The 12,918-nt window shown below is 36.9% G+C and overlaps 1 protein-coding gene across 1 annotated transcript in view; it reads right to left on the bottom strand.

Annotated features, from left to right (window-relative positions):
- Nucleotides 1-12,918, bottom strand: part of RAB38 (RAB38, member RAS oncogene family) — a 57,655-nt gene that overhangs the window by 34,407 nt on the left and 10,330 nt on the right. Inside the window, exon 2 of the mRNA XM_012745169.3 lies at nt 546-826. Within this exon, the coding sequence (XP_012600623.2) occupies nt 546-826 (281 nt within the window). The remainder of the gene's footprint in view (nt 1-545; nt 827-12,918) is intronic.

The raw sequence follows: 12,918 nt of genomic DNA on the forward strand, positions 1-12,918 counted from the left end.
TGCTGTCTACTCTCTGGGACCCCACTATTCCAGTATTCCCAACGTAGCAGCTCTGTGTTCTTGTCATGTTTTCATTTCTAGGACAAAGCACAATTCCTGACATTCAGGTGGACATATTAAATGTTGATGGTATAAATTAATTAATACATGAATAAGGTGGTAACACTGAATGTCACAATTATTTCATTTACTTTAAAATAATATTTGCCTAATAGGGTGGGTTGTTGTAAGGACGAAATAAGAAAATGCATATAAAACATGCCTGACACATAGCAAGCTCTTAAAAAATGATCACCGTTATTAACTATCATCATTGTAACCCTGCACAAGTTGCTTTGCTCCCTTTGCCACAATCATCTTAAATTGTGAATGATAATTCCTGCCTTGCCCACCCATTGCCTTGAGATAAGAAAGGGCTTAAAGCAGTTTAGGAACTCTAAATGGCTAGACAAACACATATTATTATCGTGCTGCTGCTGCTGATGATATGCCATTTTCTTTTCAAATGTTTCCTGTAATAAACTTCTCCTTTAATGTCACATTACCTTTGCTGATGTTTCAAACCATCCTACAAAACCGTGCTCCTTGCAGAACTGGTCCATCTTGAGGCCATTGTTCATGAGTACATCTTTTCCCTGGTCACATTTGTTGGCCAACAAAACCACTGAAACCGGTTTGCCATTAGGGAGAGTTAACTTGGAGTCCAAATCATTTTTCCACTTTGCCACTGCTTCAAAGGTGGCTGGCCTGGTGACATCGAAGACAATAAATGCACCCATAGCTTCCCGGTAATAGACCCTTGTCATGTTTCCAAATCTCTCTTGACCTGTCAATGACAACAACAAAAAAATTAAAAGTAAAAACCAAAAACTTATTACAAATGTAAACTGAACCATATTAGAACCTGATGAGGACTCCTGTATGAGCAAGTCACACAGTAAAATGCTTCATTGCTAATCTTTATAGACTGAGTTAAATATGTGATCATGAAGTTTTCCTCATCTTTGAGTCCAGGAGGGAATTCACTCATTTAACAAATATGTATTGAGAAACTTCTGTGTACCGAGTTATGTTCCAGAACTGTGCTAATACAGTATTCCAATAGCCATATACAGCTATTTAAATCTAAATTAACTACAACTAAATAAAATTTATAACTCAATTACATTGTAGCTACATTTCAAGTGTTCAATAACCGCATTGGTTAGTGGCTACTGTATTAGACTACGCAATATAGAACATTTCTATCATCATAGAATATTCTCTTTGACAACACTGTTCTAAACACTTGCAATATGGTGATTAAAACATGAAAACCCCTTCCATTGGTGATTACATGTTAGTGGGAAGACAGATTCTAAACAATAAACATAATAGATAACTAAATATGTATTAATAGTAGTTTAAAAGGCATCTACAGTCTAGTCCAATTAAAGGTAATACTATTTAGCATTCATTGTATGCTTACTAACCATCAGAAAGGCTATTTATATAAGTGATCATGAAGGTACAATTATTACCCCCATTTTAAAATGAAACTTTAAATTGAGACTGAGAAAATCTAAGCAACATGCCCAAATTATATAGATGGTAAGCTCAAGGAATCAGAAAGGAAACCTGAGCTGTTTGAATCCACTAGTAAGTTGCAGACTTGTACTATTTCTGCTGCAGGTTTATGCACCAGTAGCATCCCATTCAATCCAATGAACAGATAGTCACTGGGCATCTACTGTATTGATGTCATTCATGCTAAGAACACAACAGTAAACTACCTAGTCTTTACCCGTAAGTAGTCTATAATCTACTGGATAAGGAAAGCTCTCTGACATAGCAAAAAAACAAATAAAAAAATTTTTAAAGGATGAGGATTGGTTTTGGAATTAGTTGGAATCCGCTGGAATCAGTTTTGCTCTGATGCTTAATTTTCTAAGTGAATACTAACAAATTTCTGTTTTTTTTTTCATTCTGGCAAGTTTCTTAAACACTCTAAGTTCAGCCTTCCTCATTTGCAAAATGACAATAGTAATATGTATCTAACAGGGTTGCCATGTGGATGAAATGTAACATATGGAAAGCAGCCAGCAAAGTACCTCAGAACTAGTCAGTACTTGAGTTTTCCTAGTTTTCTCCAGAACATTAAAAAATATGAATAATAATATGACATAGGTTCTAAAATCACAGTCCCAGGCCAGAATTTATAACAAAAAAATTTCAGGAATTTCAGCTGAGTTACAAAAATGAACGAAATCCTATTACTTCTAACTCTGTCTAGTGGTTGCTAAAGACAGAAGCTAATGAAGACTGAGCTTATATTTTCCAAACCCAAAACCCCAGAAATATGTGACCAGACAAAGCCTTTTTATTCTAATTCGGAATTTATTTAGGTTAAGAGTCTTATAAAGTTATATAAATTAAAACAAAGTTAATGTGTATTTAACAAGTCAACTATTCTCGGAAAGAGTAAAATGCTGAGCCTGGAATGTATCTAAGAAAAAACAGGTCAAACATACCTCTAAAAATAATTTACACTTAATTTTGAGCTCAAGGTTTTGTGACAGTGACTTTTAATTCAAGTTAATAAACTATTTTGTAGATTGTTATGTTCACCATGGTATTAGCCTTGATATTGTAAGAGGAGAAAAGTCTCTGAGCACTTGACAAAAATGAATGAAGGTCACGGGCTCTGGTCCCAGTGCGTGAGCTTGTGTGCTCAAGCAAGGACCACTGGAAAAAGAGCATTTTGCCAGGGCCTGCACATGATAATCCTAAAACATTTCTTACATGGGTTGTACCACAGAAGCATTTTTAATAATTTCCCAGAATTGTCTACTCAATGAAAAAAAGGGGGAAAATACTCATCATATGACATATAACCCACAGATGTACTCTCATTTTTCTCAAATGAGTTTTAAATTTCTTTTGTTTTTTTGGTTTTTGTTTTTAAAATGCTTGATGCAAACAGTGATCTCCTTTGATACTGCTCAGGGTAGCCATGACATTTCAGGAAGATAGGGGGAAAAAGCCTTCTGTGATCATTCAAAACTCTGAAGGCCTCTAGGCTTTTTAAGGATGTCTTATGATCTCCTTCAGAGATCAAATCAGATGAAGAGCAAAGTCATGGGTTATTCAATAATCTGCTTGTCCAGAGGGTTTTCACAGTAGAGTAAGGTGGCCCTCAAACATAAAGATTTTACATTTCAAATATATGGCAAAGAGTCACTTAAAGACCATGTTCAAAAAGCAATAGATAAATATAGGTTTCTACCTTCAAAGGGATTCAAAAAGGAAAGAGTGTGCGTGCGTGTTTGAGCTTGTGAGAGTACGTGTGTCAGATCAGAAACAAGAAGAAGACAGCTTGTTTCTAGAAAGAAAAGACCTTTGTATACTGAGGTCTCTAGGCCAGTCCACTTGGAAAGTTTATTTTTTTGGCGTTCCAGCAAAGGGGTCACATTCAGATCAGAGCATTTCTAGCACTCTCATTGTTTCCTTCCTTTGTCAGCTGACAGCCCTCTGCTGTTTTTTATCGAAAGAATGAGAACCGTGTGACTATTAGTGCCTACTTATGGGCGGAGTAGAAACTTGATGAATTCATCAGAGGTAAATTTACTTTGAAAAAAAAAAAGACTATAATTCAAAAACCACTTTGGCTTAGGTCACTCATTCAACACGCATTTATGGAATAGCTAATGTGGTCTCAACTCTGTGCTTCGTGCTGCAAATACGTAGTTTTTTTGCCCACAAGGAACTTCTAAACTAAGAAGTATCATACTGGTTGGCTGCCCTGAAAATGATCCAATTTAGCACATAAGTCCCCACTTCTCTGAGTTTCTAGACACACATTTCATAGCAGTGTAGATGTAGCTCATGGTGCAGCTTCCAGATTCGCGGGGTATTAAATGATAAAGCAATCAACTAAATTACAAAAGTTAACACAATAGCTGCACTAACAATTTGGATAACCTCATGGCAAAGGCACTGACTGGAAGGGTCAGAAGACAGGGGTCTTAATTTTAATCACCGGTTACCAGAGCAGCCTTAGGCAAACGCATTTCTTTCTCTGAGACTCAGTTTTCTTATTTGTAAAATGAAGTTGGTATGGCTGATCTCTAAAGTCTCCTCCTGCTCCCATGCCTCAGATTAAATCAAACTTTGGTTCTCTGTCCCAAGAGCCTAAAATTGTCCATTTGGTGTTACAGACTCAGTTAAAAATACACACAAGGACCACAGCCATAATGTGTATTTAATGATATTTCCACTTCATTATTAGTAGTACTATACGGATACTCCCAGTAGGCACGACCATGCAGTGAATCTTCTAGACAGGCATAAATCCAATGGCTGGAAGCATGGCTGGTTTCCCATTAACTAGGCATACTCTTTTTCCACTCTGCCCCTAGTCAACTAGCTCTGTTGGCCACGACATTTCAGGAAGATGGGGGAAAAGCCCTCTGTGATCACTTACCTTGGATTAGTTACTGCACCATTCTGAGCATAAGTTTGCTCATTGGTAAAATAAGGGAAATGGATTGGATACTCTAAATTAAATTACTAATTTTGGGCCCCCCTCCACTCCCCTATGTCCAGGTACCCAGCTTGGGTTCACAGCATCCCACCAACACTGCCTCCCAGAGTGGTACCTTCAAGTCATCTTCCAACTCCTTCCTCATCCTCTCATCTGAAGGGTCTCCAACATCCTACCAACACTTCTCCTTAAGAAGTGGCTCTTAACTCTGCCCCCTCCTCTCCCCAACATCACCACTGCCCCAACACAGTTCCTCATTGCTCCTCACCTAGACCCCTGGCGTCTCCCACAGTGGAGCTCTCAGCGTCTAGGCTCTCGCTCCTCAAATATAAATATAGGTGTAAATATAAATGTAAACACAGTTCTTCAAACAGGTGCCATTCTGGCAGCATAGGAAATCACCTAAAGTATTTACACAATACCCATTCCTGGGCCACATGACTCAGAGATTCTTAAGGTATTGGTTTTGTGTGGGGCTCAGGAATTTTTAAGCATTCCCTAGATAACGTTAGTGAATGGCCTCATCTTAAAACCTCTATTTCTATTAGAATCTACCTTAAAAAGGTAACTCTTACCAGTATGCTCTGCTATTTTAGCTATTCAATGACTCTTACATGCTTAAGAAGAAGACCTTCATTAACATGACATGTAAGTCTGTGTATATTTTGGCTACAACCACTTTTCCAAATTCTTCTCCTCTCAGTTTCTTCAGTGCTCCATCGCCAAGCCTCACTGGACTACTCCTTTTTTTTCTAATACACATCATCCCTGAATTTCTTTGCCTTTTTACATGTCGCCTTTGAAAGCCTGAAGACCCTCTTCAGCTCTACTCCCACTCTGTTCAATGAAATCCTGTGAGTCCCTCAATTGTGCCCTGAATCTCACCACATTTGTGCAGCCTTTCATGCCCTGACAGCTGGAATCACTGACTCTCGTCTTCATGATCCCACAGCATTTTCTTTATCCTACACCCTTACCATTTATCATGCTTTATATTCATGCTTCAGTCTCCACCATGGCATTGAAAATTCTGGAGAGCAGGTTGATCATGTTTTAAAGTTGTAAAACCTGAGGCCTATTTCTCCACCTTTCAGATACAGAGTGGAAGATACAACGAACTTAAGCTATGATGGTGGAAATAAATTGAAATTAAGGTTTCTCCTTCCTCTAAAATATTTTACCATGAATTTGTGAATTAGCACTGCATACTGATGTACTTACTCTATACTCACCTCTCATTTCCAGTAAATAATCAATAAGCGTTCATTGGAGGAGAATATTAACATTATTCCAACAGGGTGATGTATATAGTTGTTGAAACAAGTTTCAGGCTAGAATGTTTTGTTTTCATAATTCTTCTAATCTTCTTAAGGAATAATCCTTTGGAATCAAATTACTCTTTTAAATAATATGTGTTTTGGGGTCATGGCACAATCAGTAGACCTAAAAGTGCCACTAAAATATTCTCTATATTTCTAGGGAGTTTGTGAAAGGCAGGGACTAAACACAAAACCCGCAGTAAATATGGACCTTGCATAATGATGTGGAAGAAAAAAATCGAACTATACTAATGGCTACAAAGGTCAAAAGGACATAGAAATTATAACGGCTTAAGCTGGTTTTAAAGGCTCAAGGGAAACCCACTTACTAGGATCAAAGTCAAACTAACATCCTAGTGAGAGCCGTTGTCTCCAGTTTCTAAGAGCCCATCTGACACTCAAACAGTGGTTCTGAAACTCTTTCATCTTCTCTCTTCACTACTTTGTACCACCAAACCAGTGACAGAAACATACCAGTTAATCATTTTCCAAAGTCATGTAAGTGTATATCCTGGTGCAATCTTCCCCTACAAAATTACAAGATGCCCCCAGAGCTGCAGCTATTTCTGCAGCCCCTCCACCCCCAACAAGCACTGCACTCTGTACACAGTGAGCATTCAGTAAGGTCCCTGAGCTGAGTGAAGGAATAATCCTTAATTCCTTAATCTTCTTTCAGTGGATACTTGCAGGCTTACCAAGTCTTTCAGTTTTCTGTACATGTCTATTGCATTCATCACTCTCTTTCCACTCCTACTGAAATCACTCTAGCTAGAATTGTCGCATTTCATCTCCTATCATCTCATTCATTTAACAAAAAAAATTTTAATGCCTATAATTTTTCAGAAACTGTTCTAGCAACTACAAAAAAAAAATCCTTGCCTTCATGATGAATACATTCTAGTGGGAAAAGATAAGCAGTAAACAAACAAAAAAAATAAGTAAGATATAATTAATACTATGTTATCTGATGAAAAGTGTTATGGAGAAAAATAAAGCAGGAAAGGAGAAAAGGGTATGCTAGGGCTAGGGGCAGAGTGAAACAGATTGAATATTAAGACCCCACTGAGAAGATATCATTTGAGCAAAGATCAAAATGAGCTAAATGAGTATGCCTTATGGATATCATGGAGAAGAAGGTTTTAGACAGAGGAAACAGCAAGTGCAAAGACCCTGGGGGTACAAATGTATCTAGCAAGTGCTTGGAGAACAACAAGGTAACTGGGTTGGCTGGAGAGGACTGAGCAAGTGTCTAAGTCATGTGGGATGAGGCAGGCAGATCATAGGGTGCAGACTGTAGACCATTTCAGGCCATTGCATGGATGTTGCCTTTAATTCTATATGAGAGAGGAAAGAGCTGAAGGATTGATTATGAGCAAATAAGAAACGTGAACTGACAGGAGTAAATGCATAACTATGGCTGCTTCACTGAGAAAGGACTTAAATGAGTCAAGGTGGAAAATGGAGAGAGCAGTTTGAAAGTTATAATACTGCAACCATCCAGGCGAGAGTTAATGAGTGGGACTGCAGTGGTAGTGCTGAAGATGGTAAAAATTGGGTGTTTTCTGGATGTATTTGGAGATAGAGGTGATGGATAGGCTGTAGAGTATGAGATGATTTAAGTTTGTGCCTCATGGTCTGAATAACTGCAGGTATGAATTTGCCTTTAGCTGAGATGAAGACCTTGGAAGGCACAGGTTTGGTGGGGGTAGATCAGGATCCTGAATTGGTAAGTTTGAGATATCTGTTAGGCGTCTATGTTGAGTAGGCAACTGGATATAGTTCTACTACTATACTATAGTATAGTAGGCAACTCTCTGAAGTTCCACGGGGAGGTCAGGGCTGGAGATTTAACTTGTTTCTGCACACCTCTGCCAGATTCATCTTTTGAAGCCCTATCATTTCCATAATTAAACATTTTTAGGGATTCACTGCTGCCTATAGCAGATGCCAAAAACTGAAGTTTGAGCTGCTAACATCCTGTGATCCTGTGATTAAAACAATTTGAACTATTCCTCAAGAGATATCTCAGAAATATACATATATTGCAATATCATGAAATTTTAAATCATTTAGAATGATATATTATATGAATAATGTTCAGGAGTTAGTTCATTGGAGCTGACCAATAATAAACTTGTAATCTTAAAGAAAAAGTAGTGAAATGCTATTCCTTTTACATTGTCATGTACCATGAAACACTGTTTTAAATTTAATGGTTTATATTTTATCAATTTTATAAAAATATTTATAACAAAGTATCTAGAATTGAATGAAATATATAATTTTATTTTTAAAAAATCATTGTTATTGATCAATTTCTCTTATTGTAACGTTCTTTTTTTATTTTGATAGATTTAGGGGTATAGGTGGATTTGGGGTACATGGATGAATTATATAGTGGTGATGTCTGGGTTTTTAGCGTACCTATCACCCAAAAAGTGTATATTGCAACTGATAGGAAGTTTTTCTTCCCTCTCTCCCCTCCCACCCTCCCCACTTCTGAGTTTCCAATGTCCATTGTACCACGCTGTAAACCCTTGTGTATAGCTTAGCTCCCACTTATAAGTGAGAACATTTAAGGCTCTTGCTAATGTTTACCTAGGATCTGTTTGCTTCTTTGCACCAAAATACTCTTGCTTGTTCTAGTACATCCACATAGCTGTCCATAGTTTGTTGAGGGGAAAATAGAGTCAGGGTTGTGAGGAAATTTTGTTCTTATTTCCTAGGGAAAAAGGGAACAATAGCTTGGGTGTTCCAAAATTGGAAACAGATTTTTCAGAAAGGCTCTTGAAAGATGAAAAAGTGTTTGCCAAGTAGGAAAAATGTTCATTTACCTTACCCTCTGGCCTCCTAGGTGACTTTTGAGGGCATACCCTCAAACTATGATGTGCTAGTCACTGCTAAGTCCTATTTCTTGTTTTCATTCACTCTCACTCACCTACTCCCACTGAAACATACTCCTTCCCTTATTCTCTACCTAACTGAATCCTACCCATTGCCCAAGGTTGCACGTGAGCTCCACCTTCTTAGAGACTTTTCTGCCTGCTTGGCCTCACAGTCACTTCTTCACTCCATATTCCCACAGCACTGACTGCATCACTTGCTTGGCCGTTTAACTGGGCTCTGCCTTGTACTGCTTTCTATGTACTCAAACCTCTGCAGCCTCTGTCCCAGATCGCACTCTAGATTCCTTGAGCCCACCGTCAAATTACTCTAATACTGTGTCCTGTTTCTGCACAGCATCTGCACTCTCGGAGAGTCTCAGTCTATGCTCACGATGGACTTCCAGAATAAAATGGAACTGGTAATACAAGCACTCTTTACATAATGAAGTAACAATTAATATTGATTTTTTATTTGCAAGAGGAAACCCCAGCAGAGAAAGGGGTAAACCGAATAAAACAAGATCTTCGAACCAACTTGTTTACTTACTGAACTCCTGGCTCATTCTTACCATCCTCTTTGAAAAACATCTGTCCACAATTCAAAACCACCCAAGCTCTTTTGGGAATTTCTTTAGTTCCCCTATAAACAATAGCTCACATTTCATCTTACTTCTGGTTGTCATGTCTTACAGGCAAATTTTGCCTCTATTCAACAAGTAGATGAAGCATAAATTAAGCCAAAATATACAAGAAAATAAGATGACATAAAAAGTAAATATTGGTTTTTTAGGTGTTCATAAATGATATCCTTATACCAGGAAAGGTGTATGGCTTAATCTACTTTTAAAATAAATTTCAAAAAATTCTCATTAAATTCCAAATTTACATTTAAATTTAAGGCAATTTAAGGCTATGCATATATATATATATATATATATATATAGTGAAATGACATATATATGTGTGTGTGTATATATAATAAATGGAAATGACTGCTGGTACAGTAGCTCAGTGGATACTTTGTCAAAATTTTTTTAGACTGGGGTCCAATGCTACCAGCTGAAGTGAAATATTAGTAATTCATTTGGATGCAAAAACAAGATCACATAGCAATGTAAGGCCTAACAGTGGAGAAAGAGAGGCAATAAAACCAAGTCTCAGATGAGAGGTTGGCATGACTCAAGATCAGAGATGGGCAACCTGTGGCCTTCTAGGTCTTTACGTGTGGCCTTTTGACTGAATCCAAAATTTACAGAACAAATCCTTCTATTTTATTAATACATTTTTGTTTGTCTTTTACAATTTTATTTTTAAAAATGAATGTATTTAAAATACCAAAGAATAAAATAAATTTCAGTGAAATAATCCTCCCAGACTGGCTGGCACAATGAGAACATTAGTAACCCACAGGGGCTAAATTGACAGCTACTACACTCATGATTTAGTTCTAACCTCCCCCGCCTGACTGGCACCACTGCCGCACGAGGATACTTGGCGAGAGTTTATGAGGGTCAAGTATGCCAGTCGGTTCTCAGCTATTGACAACAGTGCACTGTATTTCTGTTTGAAGTGGAATTTGTGAATAGTTGCACAGCTCAACAGCAATTCTGTCTGCTTAATAGCCCATGATGTCAAAGAAGACCAAGAGAAAACCAAAGGAAGAAAACAGACTTTGTAATGAGGATTGGGAAGTGAAATATTATCTTGTTTCTACTGAAGATAAGGTGATTTGCTTGCTTTGTGATCCTGCGATATCAACATTAACGAAATTCAATGTTCATCTGCATTGTAACACTCATAAGGACCATGAATATTTTAAATCAGAGAGGCACGAAAAGTTGTATTGCAGAAATTAAAAGATGAGAAGCAAAAGCAAAGTCAATTCTTTCAAGCAGCAATAAGACCTGGAAATAATGCCACTGAAGCAACTTATAGAGTAGCTTATATAATCAGGATAAAAGAGAAGCCATTCATTGACGTAGAAATTGTGAATCTCTGTGTTGAAGCTACTATTGTAAGTGATACTTTGCAACAAAGCATAAGTATGTTGATTATATTCCTGCAAATGTAACACAGCATCATCAGTTTCGTGACATGCTAAAATTGAATGAGGAGGTATTCAGTGTGGATTTGCCTTATTTTTCTAAAGTGTGTGGGCTATCATGGGAACAGGTGCTAGCCAAAGCCTTATCTCTGTTAGAACAGATAGTTAAATTTTATGAAGAACAGAATGAGCAATGTGAATTATTGAAAGAAGATTTCTATAGGGATGCAGCATGTCTGTGTGATATCATGTCAAATCAAAATGACTTGAATATTTGTTTGCAAGGTAAAAGTATATCTACATATGACATGTGACCAAAAAAAATTCAAGCATTTCAAAAAAAAATCTCTTTTTTTTTCAAAACACTTCTTCTTCAAAAGGAAATTTTAGATGAACATTTTCCCCAGTTAGCAAAGGTCATTGATGAGCAGGATGATATATGTGAATCATTTTAAGAATATGCAGCTGTTATAGATGTATTAATTGCAGAATACAATGAAAGGTTCACTGAGTTTGAGAATCATGACATCACACTCAAATTAGCATTTCAGCTTCACCTAGTTGATATCATCAAGGCACCTAAAGAACTACAGATGGAATTGATTGCGCTCTCAGTAGATGACATTTTAAAGTCATTGTCTGATGCTAAGAAAGTTTCAGTTGAAATATGGAAAAATGCAGTAGAATACCCATGCCTTCAGCAACATGCCCGGAAAATGCTTTCTTGCTTTTCAAACACTTATTGCTGTGAATCTACATTCTTCTACCCCAAATCAAGAGACACTAAAGGTCACAAATGACTGATCCCCATCTAGAGGATCAATTAAAACAGTGGACCTCCATGCTGCAACTAAATATTCAAATGCTTTTTAATAAAAAGCAGACATGACAAAGTCATTAAAAGGCTAGTTAACTTAAAATTAACAACTAGTTTTAATTTTTTGAAATTATTAAGTACATAGTAGTTAGATTTTTGCAAAATAATATATATTGTTGAGTATATCTAATGGAAGTTTCTTGAATGCAGCCTTATTTGATTACAGTTAAATTAATATGCCCTCCCAACATGAAAAGGTTCCCCAACCCTGGTCAAGATAGAAGGATCAGTATCTCATATTTGTAATTAAATAAACAACCTAAAAATACTTCCACTGAATTGTAAGCTCAAATGAATTAAATAAAAAGTTATCTTTAAATTACTTAGCATTCGAGACAATACCTCTAAGTATCCTTTAAAAATACTTTTGTAAATAACTCACAAGAGATCCTGTAATCTAAACATTTCACTCTTCAGGAATTTCCATATTTCTCCAGAATTATAACTCCCAAAATGTATGCCAAGGTGCTCTGGGGTGCCACAGTGAACTCATAGGGGTACAACAGGATATTTTATAATTTCAAGGTAAGCACAGTGGTACTTAAGATCAATCAGACACCTCAGGAACTAGTAGCTTGAGGAAGTTCACAGTTGTACATTCCTTTTAATGTCACCATATCTTTTTGAAACTAGGTTTTTGGAAGTTTATGTGACAAAAAGGAAAAATCATGTGAAAATCAATGTGAAACAGGAAATGAGGGTGGTAGTATCCACTCTGACTCAAAGATTTGACTCAAAGGTTCCATGGCCAAAGGCACACATGTGCCTACATTAAGTTGTAGTTATTAAACACAAAATAAAAATAATTTTCTTTTAATGTATGTGTTCTACTTTTTACCTGTGGCTATTAAGTTGTTAGACCATGATACTTATAAAGTTGTTTGGTGTTAACTATTTAATGGACAGGATTGTTCAGTATTTCTTTTGGCCTAGAGGCATGATGAAAAAATTACTTTGAGACTAAGGATATAGATGTGGTAAACACAGGAAGTTTGAGAACTTGTGCTGTAGCCTCTAAAGCCTAGTCTATTTTTTTCTTTAAATTTAAAACACGCACACACATACACAGCCCCCACACAATATACACATACAGATCCCTCTACCACCATATAAATCTTTATTTTTATTCTGATACCAACAAGCATCAGAGCTATTCTTAGCTTTGATTCTTAAACTAGAGACTTGTGTCCCTCACAAACTGTGGTTTTACTGCCTAAAAATAGTATACAAAGATGGTTGTTACTATGCCAAACCAATCATATTGTGTCAGC

Source organism: Microcebus murinus, chromosome 4 (genome assembly GCF_040939455.1).
Source record: "Microcebus murinus isolate Inina chromosome 4, M.murinus_Inina_mat1.0, whole genome shotgun sequence".
Taxonomy (NCBI): Eukaryota; Metazoa; Chordata; class Mammalia; order Primates; family Cheirogaleidae; genus Microcebus; species Microcebus murinus.